General features: G+C 42.0%; 1 protein-coding gene across 1 annotated transcript in view; it reads left to right on the forward strand.

Annotated features, from left to right (window-relative positions):
• LGR4 (leucine-rich repeat containing G protein-coupled receptor 4) overlaps positions 1-18,066 on the forward strand; it is a 45,710-nt gene that overhangs the window by 10,788 nt on the left and 16,856 nt on the right. Inside the window, exons 2-4 of the mRNA XM_014953786.1 lie at positions 3,984-4,055; positions 5,657-5,728; positions 17,353-17,568. Of these exons, the coding sequence (XP_014809272.1) occupies positions 3,984-4,055; positions 5,657-5,728; positions 17,353-17,568 (360 nt within the window). The remainder of the gene's footprint in view (positions 1-3,983; positions 4,056-5,656; positions 5,729-17,352; positions 17,569-18,066) is intronic.

Genomic DNA, 18,066 nt, shown 5'->3' on the forward strand with positions numbered 1-18,066 from the left:
AAGGTGTCCTCTCCATCTGGAGATCTTTTACTGTGTCGCTTAGAATAATGAATGGAGGGTGTTGCTCATCCGTATATGATGTGATAGCAGAAATATTTTGCCCTCCCTGTGTCTGACTTTATTACCCTGCTATGCTGAAATTGATTTTGTTGACTTGAATTTTTCCAAATTTGCGGAAATTTTGTCCCATTGAAACACTTAATTTTTATTTTTTATAAAGGACTATAGTTTTCAGTACCAAGCAATTTCAAGGAGATTGCCAACCTAGAAGAAAGGTACTAATGTGGTCACACATGACAACTGTGATTCCACTGCAGAAGCCTCCAAGGAGTAAGTCAGCTGGGCTGAATCAGGATCCCTGCTGTCCTGGGCAGAGATTGCAAACAAGGGCAGTGGTGATGGAGTCTGCAGGAGAACTCTTTTCTTCACCCAGCTTCAGATGATGCCTGCTGTTGTGTTTGTGTCCCTTGAGAAGTAAAGATTTTGTGACCTTAAAGCATAGCAGAGTGCTTTGCAATGGTTTGTTAAATTAGGTCTTTATTGTCTTTATGGATAAATCTGTTTTACAGTCCTCTGCCCTCTGGAAAAAGAGCTCTAAGCTAATGGTGGTACATCTTGACTCGGTAATAACAGATGGACTTTCAGACCAGGTCTCTGAGACTTTTTCCACTCCAAATGAAGGGAAAGATGGGTACTGGGCTTTTGATAGCATAAATGTAGAGCTCCCTTCAGGTGCTGCTTCGTGTCAGTGTGAAGCTGTCCCACCACGGAGAAGAAGTTTCCAGGGTTGGTTCCAAGCAGATTAGTGAGTCTTGCTGCTGTTGTGCTGGAGTTTGGGGCTTGGTGGTGCTGGGATTTTCCTTAGCCCATTTACCTTGTGTGTGTGAGAGAGAAACAGAGATGATTTTTAAATGTTGTTTTAAACATTATATTTGAAAATCTGAGAGCAACTACTTTTGAGACGTGCTGGAAGGAGATGGTATGTAGAAAATCCGACTGGATGATTTCAGTGATGTCTTAATTAACGTGCTGTACGTGTGCTACATTATATGCTATTAATTCTTTGTGTCTCTCTTTGAAATGAACCTGATTTTTTGTAAAGAGAAGTCTTTCCGTGCTCGCAGCCGCTCCGTGCTGCGGCAGAGGGACGTGTGTGAGAGCAGCCTGTGATCCCTTGGTCTTTGCCTGCTGGAGAGCTGCAGTTGAAACCTCCTGAGGAGCCGCCACGCTCCCCAAGGCTAGGAGGGGAATGATAAATGTCTATTTGGCAAACTGATTAGTAAAGCCTTTGCACACTTGGCTAGTTGTATCCTGTTTCCTGGAAGGGTGCCAGATGGAGGAGAAACGGAAATGTAATGGATTGCAGGTTGGCTCTTTTTTTTTTTTTTTTTTTTTCTTTTCCCCTCTCTCTGTTGGTTGCAAAAAGGCTGAATAAACAGGAGGTGCCTTGAGGTAGGCAAAGCCCTGCTATTTGAAGTCACGCAAACTTTGCTCTGGCTGAGCTTGTGTTGTGTTTCCAGGGCTCTGTAGGTTGTGTTAGTGACACTGGGGGAGGCAATTCAACTGGATTTAGTTTAGCTTCTTTTTTTTTTTTTTTTTAAACAAATCATAATCCCCAGCCTTTTTAGAGAGGGGGGTGAGGGAGACGTTAGAGCAGATGCCTGAGGAGCTACACACCAGCCTGATTCACGGGGAGCCTTGGCAGAGGCTGTCTGATGCACATTTACCAGGGCTGCTGCTTCTTGAGGTGTGTGGTAGGTTATCAACATCAACTAGTGGTGTTCGAGTGCCAAAATAATTTGGTGCTGTAGCCTCAGTTAAATTTTGCGTGATTTAAGGGTTTCTATTTGGATGTTTTGAACACCTTTTAAAATAAGCATGTGTTCTGCAGATCACTGGCTCTCTGGTGTAGAGAAACCCAGCATGTTTCATCAATATTTCTTTGTTTACAGTGAACGTCTTAGAAAATTATTAAAAAGAAAGCCATGAAATATTGCAAACCTCCCTCCACGTCCCCCAAGATAAAGTTAATACAGTTGATTTGGACAGATACTGACAACAGAATGAATTTTAGGGGAGTGTTTAGGGTCCATCTGGAGTTTTTCATTCATGTTAAAAATTCAAAGTATTTGAAAAATCATGTCACAGCTCCGAAATCCTGAGGTTGTTTGCAGACGGGAGATTTCAAGAATAAGTACACATTGATTATTGTCATTTTTCTTCTGGTTTCAGAGCTGTTTGTTTATATACAAGCCTTGCAGACAAATATTTTTCAGCAGTCAGGAGACGTCTTCTTTTTTTTAAGACAGAAGCAGCTGAGATTTAAGCGTTTTTTTAACGATGTCAGAGCCATAGCTATGGCAATTGGGGTTTGCAGGAGAATACAAGGACTGAATACCAAGGGCTACTTTAACAAAGAATACTAAAGTCAAGTAGTACCTGCCACTGCTGTCACTTTCCTGTTTATGAGAAGCCATCCTCTTCTCCCCTGGTTTATAAATAAAACCATCTACCTTTGACAAATGGATTTGATAAACATAACAAGCATCCTTTCCATCAGGCAGCATTTTATTAAGTCATGAATTCTCTTGCAAGCAGATTTATGTAGGCATCAAATGCTTTAGATAATCTCTTTTATGTAGTTAGAAATAGAGACTAAGATAAAAAAGTAATAATGTTGCTATGTTCTGGCAAGCTGCTACTTTAAATGATGCTCTTGTCATTTCCTTCATTTGCCTCTTTGAAGTAATATTTTCCTCTTAGTGTGGCTGGCTTTGCAGTGCCCTGTAACAGCAGAGGTGGGTTTTGATGTTCTGTAACCTTTGTTGAAGCACTCTGGCTGGTTTTTAATTATTCACACGTACTGCATTGTACATAGTATTTCCACCAGATGATTTCATTGTACAGCCTTCTCCAACGTTGCTTTTGCTTAGCTGGGCTATGAAACCAAGTCTTGAAAGGAAATGCTTTGGCTGAAATGATGGCATCTCTTGGCAGCTGTGGGTTACCAGGTGTTCTGTATTATTGTCTTTTACCCTTAATAAAATACCTCGTGTCACAACTATTAGCAGTTTAACAAAGGTTGGACCCCACAGGGTCTGCTGGTCAGGATAGAGGGAAAAAGGTTGAAGGAAAAAAGGAGCGGGGGAAGGGGAATGAGCTATTTGAAAGCAGCTGTTTTGGCTGCTGTTTCTGCTTTCCTGCTTTGTGTTCTGCAGCGTCTCCTGTATTTATTACTTTTAATATCACGGTGGTTTTCCACAATTTACTTTGTGTTTAGTGTCTAGGAGTCCAAGTTTGAAACCGGCCACTTCTTGAGAGCGAGCGAGTACGGCTGAGGATCTTGTTTTCTTTCTCCCTCCATCAAAACAGTTTTCTTTCCTGTAAAGTTTGTCCAAATACCTAACCAAAAAGATGAAGTATTACCAAGATTATGTTTTGGTAATGTCAGCAGGCATCCTGTCAGTTGTCAGCACTGGGAACCTACCGCCTGCTTGTGAATGTCCTCTTCACATTTGGGATGCTCGTAGAAACTTTTCCCTGCCTCGTGCTAGCATCTAGCTATTTTTACTGAACTGCATAGTTTCTTTAGAAACTGCTGTGTCGATTAAAAACACATGGCTACCAGAGCGTGCGTTTCAGCAGAGCGATGCTGAAAGCCAGAGAATCATGCTAATAGTTGGTTAACTTTTCAAACTGCTAATATTAACTTTTCAAATCCAGAGCCATAAGGAGATTTTTTTATCGTTCTGGGAGGTGTTTTTTCCTAGCATATTTGCCAAAGTGTGTCCATGAGGTGGTGTCATTAAAAATATGCAATGACTAAAATAACTGTTGCAAACTTAGAAGATCATGAATATGGCATAATCAAATGAAAAAATGCATAATTGCTTGCACAATTAGATGTATTTGACTCTCCTTGTTAGATGGTTGTAGAAGTACTGTATTTTGTAACTGAAATTATTATTGCAATTTTTTTCCAGGCGACTGGCTGGCAATGACCTCTCTTTTATCCATCCAAAGGCCTTGTCTGGGTTGAAAGAACTCAAAGTTCTGTAAGTAATCGGGTTTTAGAACTTCATAGCTAGCTGTATGCTTTCTTAGTGCACAGCCTGTTTACTGGTAGGCTGGATTAATTTTTTTTCCTTTTCTCTGCACCCCCCACCCCCCCCCCCCCCCCCCCAAAAAAAATTTACAGCTCTCCTACATTATTTTTTGTTTTTGTAAAGGCTGCCATAAGTGGTGATGGTGAGCAGCAGTGAATTTGACTAAACTCTAATTACTGTTAATTAGAACACTTACTTGCTTCTGAAGTATGTGTTGTAGCAAAAGAGTCCTAAGAAGGAAAAATTCTAAAAAAGATATGTAAAGCTTTTTGTTGTTATCCGCCCTCTCATCTTATTCCATCAGGTGCCCCAACATTAGCAGGTACCAATAGTACTTAGAGATGTTAAAAGCTGTTTGACCTTGGAATCGTCCCCTACCAGTGATAGAAATAATGTCCATAGTTTGATGCTTCTTTAGATGAAAATTAATTACTATTATGAAAAAAGTTTTAATAACAAAAAATTAAAATTTTATGCCCTGTTTTCCATATTATATTTTCATTCTGAGATAAGACTATTCATTTCAACTGTTCTCACACAGCTAAGGATAAAAAAAGTTTTCTGTTTTTTAGCGTTTATAAAAATCTGTATCCAGAAATCATAGTATTTATGCTGACGTAAGTATTTCCAAGTGCTAGTAGGGCAATATTAAATAGATATTTTAAAACCCTAGTGAAAAAGGACCCTGAGATTGTGTAAAAAAATAAAAAAAATAAAAAGCATGAACAGCATGAGCAGGGTACAGATGAGGGAACTGCCCACCTGCAATACTACTCAATATGATGTTTTGTAATTGAATGCAGTGTCAAGGCTCTTGAAGGTATCTCTGTCAGGATACTCAGTACTGGATGCCTGAAATTCTGGAAAAATTTGGGACTTGGATGTTAATTAACAGTAAACTTGACAACTTGCATTTTACCCAAGTATACTCCAAGATCTAGTAATATTTTATAATGTGTGAGATCTTAGTTACTTGCTTTCTCCTTATAAAAGAACTCATCACGCAATAATATGTTGATCTATAGGAGAAGTTCTTAAAAAGAAAACCAGTATAGCTTAATTCAGCTTGGCTCTAGTTTCCTTCTGTGTCTTCTTAATGTTTGCCCAGAGGTGCTTTGTTGTGAACACACTTTGTAAATTAGATTGTTAATGCGTTGTGTATTGATGCGGCTTTAAGAAAAATTAGAGGTTTGTGTATTTTGTAGCACATATAGGATGATTTCACAAGAAAATAATAAAATATCGTTCGCTGTAGCAAATTTGTGCTAGTGTTAAGTTACTCAACCTCTTCAGTGAGTTCCCAGGGGATTTTCAGTGTATTATGTCAGAGGCTTGTTCTCTGCCAATTAATGAGTTGCAAATAAAACTGAAACATACCATTTTCTTGTTTCATTATTGCCTTTGGGTATCTGGTCTTGATAATTCTACATGCTTTTATATACGCTAAAAGTCTGTGAAACTGTAAGAGGACCATGGGCTCTTCTGTCACCTCTACTGTTGATAAAGCTTATTGTCAAATTCTCCTTTACTAACATAGTGGATTTTTACAGAACCCTGCAGAACAATCAGCTGAAGACTGTACCTAATGAGGCCATCAGAGGATTAAGCGGTTTACAGTCCTTGTAAGTTTTCTTCCTTTGCTCTTGTTTCTCGTATTGTTCTCCAAGTTCCACTTTCAGTCACTTTGTACACCTTTGCTTGATTCTGTGGAGTTTTGAAGTATAATTGTGTATGTGTCATGACGTACCTGGACTTTCTGATGCTGCAGTTGCAACTGGAGCAAAGTTACTCAAGTTCATAAGGAATTTTATTTTTCATCTTTGGGGTGACCCAAATCCAAACTCTTTCAAAACCCAAACCCAGGTACAGGACTGCTGTATAAACGCAGCGGTGGTGGAGTTAAACATTTATCATCCTTCTTGCATGTCCTAAGGTGTTTAAGCAATTTTAAAATGTTGTGCAAAAATGAATCATGCCCGTGGCTTTTGTATCTGGAGGAGGAAAAGGGGTTTCTGGGAAGGAGTATATTGCTTGAGACGTGCGTAGTATTGGTTTGACTGGAAGGTGTTGAAATCACTGTCAGTTATGAACACCTCAGCCATTATTGCTAGTTGCTCATAAGATATTTCATATGTGCTTGTACTATCTCATGGCTTATTATGTTTTATAAAGCATCTTAATCAGCCCTTAATAGTTAGTTACAGCTCTCTAGGTGGTAGATGCTTATCGCTGTGATGAGGAGGCGGAGGGGGGAAGGGCTTCACAAAATTTTTCCTCCTTTCTCCTTACCTGCAGAGAGAGAGAGAGAGGGCAGATGATCTGTTTCCTCTGCGCTCAAGTTCAGGTTTCTGCCTGAAGATCCTATTTCTTTCGGTTGTTGCTGTTGCATCAGATTGTGGAATAGTTTTGCAAAAATAAAAAAAATCAGGTTTGCAAAATAGCTTTGCAAACTTAATTGCGCAACTTTTGCAAAGGTGCTTTCTGCATTCCCTAAACTTGGATCTTGGCCACTAACCTTCCTTCTCGCAGTCGCTCGAGTACTCCTGCCTTTTCCCGGCGGGAGCGAGCCCGGGGCAGAGCGAGGGGGGCTGGGGGTTACGGGGCAGAGCGAGGGGGGCTGGGGGTTATGGGGCTGGGGAGCAGGACCCCGTGCAGTGAGCGGGGGGACGTGGCATCTCCCAGGGCAGCCCCCGGACCCGCTTCTGCCGGGCTGCTCAGCAGCCATCCAGCATGGGAAGCACACAGCTCCCAGCCAGACAGAGCAGCCAGTTCTGATGCCACGGCTTGGCACAGACTTTTCCAGGCTTTTTGGATCCAAGGGTAGGACAGACGCAGGTTTCCATTTTCCAGACTTAATATCTGTGTTTCCCCCTTGTTTTAGTGTGTGTGTGCGCGTAGGAGAGAGCACACCTTGGTTTGAGCACCAAGTCTGCTTTGTGCAAACGCTATGCAGTGTAATAAAGATCCTTCAAATTAGATGGTGTGAATAACCCTTTAGTAATTAAAAAAAAACACAAAACAAAGCTCCTTCCTAGCTTCCAGCATTTCTGTGATGCCAAAAAAGGAAACTACTTTAGTAAATACTTTTGTTGTCTACAAATCATCCATTTCATTTTCGATGAATGTGCTTTTTTTTTTTCCTCTACTTACTTACAGTAATGTTTGTTCTCTAATTAAAGTTTAAATTATTAAATCTCCAGTTGCTGGTTTGATGATAACCTTATGTGCAAAAGGGAAGGGACAAAGCTAAAGGAAAAATAATGAATGTATAAATTAAGCCAGTATTTCTCTCTCTTTTATAAATCATGCATTTTTAATACAATTGGAAAGATGATGTTAGAGCCATTTTAAAAAAGCAGACAGTTGTTGAAAATTATTACCTAATATTGTATAATGTAACCAATATAATCGCTTGCCATAAGTAATTAAAACATAATAGTAACAATTTAAAGTGTGGTGAGTTTTCCCTTTCTGGGAGCTTAATTGGTCATAGTAAAATGATAAATTGTATCAATTTTAGGAAGCCGTAAAAGAGGAAATTGGGTTAATAAGTAGCAAGCTACTGGTTACTTCTTTTGGGGAGGAAAAAACAAATGGAGACTTCAGAATAGCTGTTAGAAATACGGTGGGCAAATCCAGTCTGGAAGTTGTCAGTGCCAGAAGCTCGGAAGGATCTGCTGATGTGAATCAGGCTTTGGGTTGTCCCATTCTCTGTCCCCAAGAAGGATGCTGTCTGCATCCCGAGATCACCATCACTTGTTACAATTGGCAGCAGTTTGAGAATAAAATGGTTTTTGAGACAAGTGTATTCAGCAATATAAAAGCATTTTCCCTGTGCGATTTGTTTACTTCACCAGAATGCATTTCTGTCATTTTAATGAATTTCAGGAAAACTTTCAGTTTATTGTATCACTCATAAAATTACAGTGTATTTATGCACGTTCCCTACTAATGTAGGGAGCGCCTTCTGGCAAAGGAATGTAGGACTGGTTCTCTGAATTTTGTTTGTGAGCATGGAAACATGAGTGTCAGCATGTTGCTTTATTAATTAAAAATAAAAAAAAAGGGCGGGGGGGAAGTGATTTGTGTCGAAAATGGATTTAAAGCTCCTGAACTGCTGTGACCTTCTTCTAAAATAACTCTTTGCAGAATATATGTTCGAAAACCTGCTTCTACCTTTTAAATATACGCTCTCTGTCCAAACCATGCAAGTTTAAACATCACTTAACTGAGTCTTTTCTGGCAGTTTCCCAGTTTGCTCTGAAGTAGGCTTTAGGGGGATTTTTTCTTGGTGAAGACACAAATTACTGGCTCATAAAAGTTTATACTATATTGATAATCATTTGGTTTGCAACTCCTGTAGAACTCTCCGATTTCTCTCTTAATGTGCTCCAATTTCTACCTGCGTAGGAAGGCGGTTGCCACACTGTATGTATTAACAAGCCCAGTAAACATACCTGGGTGGAAATAAAGAAGATGGTTACAGAAGCTTCATGATCTCTAATGTTTATATTATAGCTGGCGAGGAGCCAGCCTGGTTCAGAATACTAAACGACAGCTCTTTATTTTCTATTTACGTTGGATATTTTCCCAGCTCTGGCCTCTGAAAGGGTTAGAATAGAGTCCTTATTTATGGAGGTGGAATTTAGTGAAATGAAAGAGTTTTACTGAGTGGAAACTCGTTGTCTAGCACCCCAAAGAAGTTTATCTGGCAGGATGGATTCTTGCATTGCGAGACACTGATATCTGGGACTGTGGGACTGCACTACCGAGACAGAAGGCATTAGTTGCCCAGCTCGTGCCCACAGCTTTTGGTAGCAGAAGAACCTGACAAATCAGGAGCTTCACAAATGTAAGCAATAGCCTTGATATGTTTCAATTACTGCAAAACAGCAGCAGTGTATTTTTATTATTATCACAAGATAATGAAGTGGTGTGGTGTCGGTGAGGTTTATGGATGATCTGAGGGTCATACGGAGAGGAGAGCCAGAGGTGGCAGAGCATGTGCTGCTCCCACAGCATGCACAGGGCCTGGAAGGACCAGGGAAACCATTTCAGAGGGTCACTTCTTTAAGTGCTTTAGCATATTTAACTGCAATGACTTATTTTGGTAACACTGTTTATTCTGAGCTTTGACCCAGAATGTGGGGATTTGTAAAATAGTACTGTAAACTACAGCAACTGCTAGAGTTGCTCCAACTCAGCCCAGAAACCCAGCTATGTATGAATTTCAAGTCATAGGACAGAATATTCTAGTACAATCCTCAGCGTGTGATGAACACTGGAACGATGTTCTTTAAACAAAGACTTTCAGAGGCTTTGGAAAGGAGATCTGTGTTCCATTTATTTTAAACTCAAAAAAATTTCAGCGGGCATTTGCCATCAAATCCAGGAGTCGTTTCTGAAAGCTTGTCAATAGCTGCTAATGTTATCAGAGACAATTTATAATTGTAGTTGAGGCATCAGCAAGGTATTGTCCCTCCACATGTGCACACATGCCCGCACGCAGGGAATATTCGGGCCTGCTGCAGCAGCAGTTCAAAGCGCTGCAGCTACGCTGTTATGCCAGATTCCCAAACTGTGGGCGCTGGGGCCGTGCCAGGGTGGTGCTCAACTGTGATAGCTCCTGCCTTTCTGGGCGTGTGGGTGTTCACCTGAGCTGCAGGGTGAGCGCCTTCACGCCTGTGGTCAGCAGTGATTTTGCTGTGGTACCCAGCAGCGGTTCTGGCTCCGCAGCCCGGGCTGCGCTGCAGCATCCTAACCAGTTCTGCCGTCTGCGTCCCTATCTCGGAAGGCTGGAGCAGGCTCCAGGCAGGATGAGGCAGGAGGCACGAACGTGCCGAACTGGAATGGGATTGTGTTTTTCTGGGAGAGGGAATCGGCTTGGCCCAGGCAGGAAAGGCTGGGGTCCTAGCGTGGGATTGGGAGAAATGAGAGCAGGATCTCGCTTTGCAGGGTAAAAATGTACAGTGAATGTGGGATTTTACCCTCGCTTTGCAGGGTAAAAATGTACAGTGAAGGGATGGGGACAGAGGAGGGAGGCATGTTTCACTCAGGACACATTTTAAATGTGCTATAGCCTTCCTTTTCTAGCTTTTTCTTATTTTAGGCGGGATTCCTTGTACAGATCAAGCTACATCTGTATCTATTAAAAAAACTAAACCCCAAATCAAATCTAGAAACGTTCTGCTGGTACCATAATGAAACCACACAGCTTTAAGAGGCAGTCCACATCAGTGACTATTTTAGTAACATAAGCCATAAGCATGTTGAACAGTGTCAGAAGGAAAGATCCTTGAATTGGGAGAGGACTGTCTTGTGTCAAAAAATACAGTTTTGTTCTAATTCTGCTTATTTTTTCTTAAAGCATGTTTTATGGCTTCTGTTGATAATCTTGGGGTGCTGCAGCCCAGAAGGCCAATCGCATCCTGGGCTGCATCAAAAGAAGCGTTGCCAGCAGGTCCAGAGAGGGGATTCTGCCACTTTGCTCTGGTGAGACCTCACCTGGAGTATTGTGTGCAGGTCTGGAGCCCTCAATACAAGAAGGACATGGACCTGATGGAGAGGGTCCAGAGGAGGGCCACAAGGATGATCAAGGGGATGGAGCACCTCTGCTACAAGGACAGGCTGAAGGAACTGGGGTTGTTCAGCCTGGAGAAGAGGAGGCTCCGGGGAGACCTAATAGCAGCCTTCCAGTACCTGAAGGGAGCCTACAGGAAGGCTGGGGAGAACCTGTTTAGAAAGGCCTGTAGTGACAGGACGAGGGGAAATGGCTTCAAGCTGGAGGGGAACAGATTTAGATTGGAGATCAGGAGGGGGTTCTTTACTGTGAGGGTGGTGGAGCACTGGAACAGGTTGCCCAGGGAGGTGGTTGAGGCCCCATCCCTGGAGATATTCAAGGAGAGGCTCGACGAGGCCCTGGGCAACCTGGTCTAGTTGGGGGTGTCCCTGCTGACTGCGGGGAGGTCGGACTAGATGACCCTTGGAGGTCCCTTCCGGCCTGGGAAATTCTATGATTCTATGATTCTATGATTATCGAGTTTTGAAGGACAGGGGTATCTGTAAGGATAATCTTGTCTGGGAGGCTGTGGGAAATGTTCATTTACAGCAATGACTAGATGAAGTTAAGAAGCATTGTACGGTCTTGTATATAGTATGTGCCTTTAACAGTGGCAGGTGGTTTTTCAACCAACCAATTTTTAATGGGTTGTCTTCAGAGGTTTTTTGGTTCCCTGCTTTGCTGTTATTAAAGGGTTGAAGGGGACCAGCCCTCAAGTGAGTCTGTGTTAAGATATAGGATTAAACTATTGACAGCAGAATGGGAAAGGAAGAAATTTGCATATGTTTTCTTTTTAACCTGCAAAACCAAATCAAACTTAATTATGCTGAATATGCTTTTCTCTCTTGCATTTTTTTTAGAGTAATGAATGTGTAAGAGCTCTCCTGAGCATGTTTGATTGTGCTGAAAAATCTTTAAATATGCAGCAGTTGAAATATACTGCTTCGTGAACTTTACATACTTGCTGAATGACAGAAGTCTCATTTTTCTATGAAGCTGTTCTGGTTTTCTTGAAAGTGAGATATGGGTATTTCTTGGGAGCTTCAGGAATCTCTGGGACTTTTTTTTTTTTTAACTGTCTGGGCTTGCTTAAGGAATCGCTGATGTTTAAATAAAAATCAGGAAATTTACGTAGAAACTGAATGATCAGAATCTTAACTGGGATGGTGGAAGTTACACAGCATGTGGGTGAAGCTCAGCTGAATCCTCTGTGGGTCATTTCCAGCAGTTTTTGTATGAGCTGTGACTGTTACCAGCTTAAACATCTAAATGGAACAATTAGATGTGCTGGCACATCAGTACTGGTGGCTGAAATAGCTTTGGCATGTATCATTAATTTCTGAGAGCTGCTGTAAATTTGTCCTTGAATAAAGCAAATCCTTGTTCTGATGTTCACAACGCGTGAGGTCCAGAGAGCTGCCGCTTGATACAGTGAGCAAACGCGCTGAGTATTTTAAAGTGCCTCTGTTAACACGGTGGGTTTATTGCCTTGCAATTGTAGCAGAATTTCCTAGGTCCCGGGCTTATCAGTGCTCAACTTCAAAACCTAAAAATCTGCTCCAGTGTTATTTGAGTGATTTCTTTGTGGTTTTTGAAGGAGCACTCTAAAGAGCAAAGTTCTCTAATGATTGCCATTGAGCAGAAGTGGTTTAACACAAGAGTTGGGAGTCATTTTCCTTTTGTTAACATCAATGTTAAACTCCTGCTATTACTACAAGGTTGTTAAAGTTCCCAGTTGCTGAAGCCTGGAAGGCTGAGAGTGGCCACAGATGGGAGCTAGTAAGGCTGGGATAGGAACTACAAAGAAATCTGCCATGGTCTCCTCTTCCCAGGCAAATAGTGATAACAAAATATGTGGCAGTAGTACGTTCATAATGAATATTATTACTAAGATGATGTTTTTGAGATGTATCTTGCATTTGCAAGGCAAGGAGGGAGCGATGGCTGGTGGTTTGTCTCAGGGGAGCAAGAGTTGACCATAACTTGCCTGGAGAGACTACAGGATAAGAGCAAAACACAGGATTTTTCTTCTCCCTCTGCTGAAGTTTGTGCATGGCTCTCCATGTCCCAATCCTGCTCCCTCTGGACCAGCTGGGATCACACAAAGCTGCTGGTTTCACAGCCTGGCCAGCCCACATGGGGACATGTCAATAGGTGCTGTGCCCATTCTCTTCATGGGCAAGCACCTGCTTCTGTGCAAGTGTCTGGCACAGCGGTTCCTGCTGCGGTTCAGTGTGGTGCAGTGTGTCAAACACCCAAAATGTATTTAAAAAGTTGTGCCATATCTCAGGTACCTGCTCTCCATACACTAGCCGGCTCCTGGTAGGCTCAGCCTGAGATTTGTAGTGAAAAGGCTTTGTGAAAATTTGAAATATATGGGAGTTGGAATGATAATTTTGTGTGTGTTTATACTACTATATAAGTATTAAAAAAAATCATATCTGCGTGTGTGTTAGATTGGAACTTTTATTCGTTTGAGTTGAGGTAGGAGTTCATATTAGTTTTACAGTTTCCTTAAAGCCGAGTTAATTGTTTGAAGACCTTTAGGTTGCCATGTTCTTCAATTGTTTTGAAAATATGTCAAATGCTGATGTAAGAGCTGCTGAATATATAGGTTTCTATCATCCTTCTGCTCTTTTCTCTTGCGGAGTTGGACTTTGTGTGAGGAGAGAACTTGACAGCTAATAAAAGTGAAGATGACAGCTCCGCAAGTGAACTCTGAATTTATAGACTAAAATGTAAAGGTCTCTCACAAGCCAGTGCCTATAGGGAAGCTGGAATTGGAGTAGCTTCTGAAAGATTAAGGAATTTAAGTACATGCTGCAAGCTCTAATTTAAAGAACATAGTCTTATCTTTAACACTTTAATGGAAAAGGAACGTCTTTGTAGAAGTTCAGTCCAAGTGAAGAATAGTACTTGCTTTTTGCTAGTTACTGGAGCTAGTGAATGCTCCCTTATCCCATCTCAAAGAAAAGGTGTGGTCCTTAGTTGTTGTATTTTGTGGAAGTTGTCAAATATTTTAGATTGGCTTTTCAGTTGTTTCACGAAGTACTCCATGATGTGCATTTCACATGAAATGGAAGCATTTCAGCTGTATTTTGTGCACTGAACACAATGTGAATAAGAGGGGAAAAAAGAATAACTGTGGCGCATCAGGCTTACACAGAGGCACGAAGGAACACAAAAATGTGGATAAGACAGAAATGACTGAATTAGTTAAAAATACGTCTTGAGGTATGACAAGTAATAGCAGAAATCCAGCACCAATAAATATTTTTTGTGCAATCATAGTACCCACTATGGTTCTTTTGATGCTGTGCTTGTTCCTGTAACATTTGTAAATCACAGGTTTTCCCTTTAAAAGCGTAAATGCAGCTCAATGGAACTCCAGGCAAACCATCCTTTTTCATCTATTTTTTGATGGATCCGTTGGCCTCTGGGAAAGCGTTGGGCTAGTACAGTGGTCTTCAGAGCTGGAAGTCTCTATGTAAATGGAGACACGCACAAATAAGCACAGCATGATGTCCCGTCTTTCCGCTTGACATTGCTAGTTACTTTCAGCTCTATGCAGACGTTGCATTTGTTAAGATGATGCAAAGAAGCGTCAGAGAGACAGAAAAGAGCCCTCTCTCACCTCCCAAACCTCCTTGCTCAGTGATCACAGTGGGCGATGTTCTTTCCCCCCTCAGTTTTACTGCTGTAGGCAGGAGAAGATGAACATGACAGACTGGATGGCTGTGGAAAGCCATCAGGTTAAGATGCAGAGTTACTTGGGTACTTGATCCACCTGTGCTGAGGTGACAGAGGTCTTGGCAAAGCAAGCTGGGGATGAAGGGTCCATCATCTTCTCCATGACCCTCTTTGTTATCCCTGGCCAAGAGTTTGACTCCCTCGTTGCGTGCATCCGTCCTTCCTCTCTCTGGTCATCTTCTGCTTTAACAGTGGGAGAGGAGGAGCAGGCTTGGGGCTTCATGGTGTGTTTTTCTTTTCCAAAGTCTACCAGAGTAAATGGAATTTATCAGGGAGAACAGAGAAGGTACAAACATCAGCATTGGCAAGTAGTCACAAGGACTGAGGGCTGCCTCCCGAGTGTGCTGCTTCCCTTGAAAAGGAGACAAAAAAGGAGGGGGGGAGAGGGAGGGGCAGGGAGAAATTAGTTGGAAGAGAAGACTCGGATATGTTTATTCCACTGGAAAATAATTCTTTTGATCTTCAGGGAGGTGTGTGAATTTAGGAGGGAGAAGAAAGACAGGTAATTTCAAGTTTGGGTGTTGTGTTGTGTTTTTTTTTTTTTAATTTCTGAAGCGGAGCCGCAGGCTTTTTTCCTTACCCACTCCCCCCACCCCCTTTTTTTTTTTTTTTTTTCTTTATTATCATTAGGCATTTAATTTCTCTGAAATGTTCCAGTCTCAGTGCAGCCTAAAAGCATTCAAACAGAATAACGTACACACCTGTCAGACCATGGGGCAAAATGATAAGGGGGTGCCAGTATATGAACCATAGGGATTAGCTCTTTGATGTACAGCTTTAGAGCTAATGGCATCTCACTCATCTTAGGAGAGAGCCTTTGACTGCAGATAGTTTTACAAGTTCCCACTTATATTGGTGTATGTTACTCAACTTGATGCATTTCTTGACTTTATTACATGAAAGTTCATCTGCTGACTTTTTTCCCTAATAATTTGAAATATTTAAGCCTTGTACATCACAACAACAAAACTCTTCTTTCACAGAAGCAGATTAAGTGCATTCATTCTTGGTGGAGCTTGTCTCCTCCCTCTGAATTCAGCACATCCTTTAAGTGCTGGGGTCCAGAAGCACTTTCACTACCTGGGGACAAATGTAGCGCCGTGACTTGGTCCCCTCTGCCAGCCCAGAGAGGGACAGGACGGATGGCTGCAGGCAGTGACTTCTTAAACTAACCCAGCTAGACTTTCAAGAGCATGTCTGATCATGGCTACAGAAACACGGTGAATGCTTAATATAACTCCAAACTTGTGCTGATTTGTATTGTAATGAACAGGGATGCTAATGGAGGAGCGTTGTGCCTCCCCAGACAGCAGCCTGCATTCCATGGCTGGTGCACCAGTCGCTTCAAAGCAGTTACGCAAGGTGTTTTCTTCCGTGTTTGCAGTGAAGTCACCACGGTTCAGGTGTGTTGACCCAGAGAAGACAGCCTCAAGGGCAGGGGACAGTCAAACATTGCCTGTTGCTCTCAGCCCTGTGCTGCCTCAGATTGGTTACAGTCCCTTTTTTCCATCTCCTGGGCTGTCACTGCTGACCTTTCCTCTCATCCTTAGACAAAGAATAGAGCTTTATTAACATTTTGCTTCTCCCTGGGTCATCCCTTGCTGCTGCCCGTTCCTGGGGCTTCCATCTGTGTAAATCCAAGTTGAAGCTTTTAGTAGGGGTGGTTTTCCACTATTGTCCCCGACACATCTGGTTACGTGGTGTAGTGACAGTGAACCTGGATGGGTCCCTGTCTGTGCCTTTTGCCTGCCCCGTGTGCTGGTGATGCTGTCCAAGAAACTGCACTGCTGGTGTGGGAAGATGTAAACCCAGATTGGTTCAGAGGGTGTTGCAGGAGAAAAAAGCACGTGTCGTTCCGCAGCAGAGCTTCTGCTGTCGCTGCCAAAGCCACCAGACAAGAGTATCGGGTTTGTCAGTTGTCACGGATCAGGAGTTTTGGGGAGACTCTGGCAGTAACACCTGCATCTCCCGTCGTGAGGGCGTCACATCTGGAGCCAGCGCTGAGGATGTGCATTTCAGCCTCCTAGGTTTCCAGGTGTGGAGTTCGTGTTTTGCTTTTTTTTTTTCTTTTTTGACGCTTTGAAACCTGAAGAAGCGCTGAGACCCCGTAGCATAGGTGAGCCACTAACTGCAGCAGAAAGAATTGTCGCACGTGGTTTGAATTTCAGTACGAAAGATCGTTAAGTCACTCTCCGTGTGTGTTACTACTGGGAGTGTTTGCCATCGGAACTCATTTGAGGAAAAAGTGTGATGACAAAATCCGGTAACGTACAATCTTCAGCAGCGTCGATGGCATATTTTGTTGGGGAGTACGTTAGAAAGGCACAGGTGCAAGGGTGAAAGAAATTTCTCAGTTTTAGTTGATGATACAATGTTTTATTTGTTGGGATAATTCATAACTCTGTCATTGTTGAACAACTGTTTATAATTATAATAACTTTAATAATAATCTTGTTCTATAAAGGAGTTGCTTAAGGAGTATGGCAGCACCATGAAACAAAGCATGTGATGGTACACGATGCTATCGACAGTTTAGCTAGAGGGGTAATCAGCTCAAATGAGCCAATGCTTCTGCAAGCTTTGATACGCTATCAGGCTACCATTTTGAAGACTTGTTTCAGTACTCACAGCTGCAGGTTGCATTGGGGGGAGAAATATCTGTAGAGTTACCCATTCACTTCAAGCTGATTCTAAGCATATGAATTTGTTAAAAGTGTTTTATTAAAAACATCTGAGAAGCTTTTTTATGACACTTTAATGGGCTCTTCATTTACCTTGAGATGCATCATTCGGTAAACCTACAAACTTTCCGATACTATTTCAGTAAAGCGTATTCAGGCTTAAAAAATAATTCAGGAGCAATAGGACTTTAATTGATGTTTTTAGCTACCTGTAGTTTGTGAGTTTACTATGTGAATCCTTTCTGTTTCCATGTAGGCGGTTGGACGCTAACCATATCACTGCCATACCAGAGGACAGTTTTGAGGGTCTGGTGCAGTTGCGTCACCTTTGGTTGGACGACAACAGTTTGACAGAAGTTCCCATCTACCCGCTCAGCAACCTGCCCTCTCTGCAGGCCTTAACGCTGGCTCTCAACAAAATAACGCACATTCCTGACTACGCCTTCACAAACCTCTCCAGTCTTGTTGTTCTGTGAGTATTTGTAACTGTATTTCACGGGTTGCTCTGATTCTCTCCTTGGTTACAGTTTTGATTAATCTAGGGTGGCACTGGAAATGGTATTTTGCTATGTTTCAGCTCAGTTGTCTAAAGACTTTCTCCCAAACAGAAAGTCGAGTGGGCCATGGGTAATGAAATTGATGTATATTTTCCTGACATCTCATTTTAGCAATGAATGTTTCAAACCAATGGTTGTCAGAGAAAGCTTTCAGAGATATTAAAAGAAGAAAATATTACCTGCCACAGACCTGTTTCTGCGCAGTCTTAGATATCTCCAAGGATGAAGATGAAAAATTAGTTTGATTTATATGTTAGTCATATTTTTATCACGCTTGTGGATAGTGAGTAAACATTTAAAATAGGTTGTCTTGACTGCGGGCAATCTATTCTGTTCCCATATGAGGATGAAATATTTCTGTCTGGAAGTGAAAGACATTCTTGTGCATAATCCACCCCATGCAATGTTTTTTC

The sequence above is a fragment of the Calidris pugnax genome, unplaced genomic scaffold, assembly GCF_001431845.1.
Source record: "Calidris pugnax isolate Ruff unplaced genomic scaffold, ASM143184v1 scaffold268, whole genome shotgun sequence".
NCBI classification, from domain to species: Eukaryota; Metazoa; Chordata; class Aves; order Charadriiformes; family Scolopacidae; genus Calidris; species Calidris pugnax.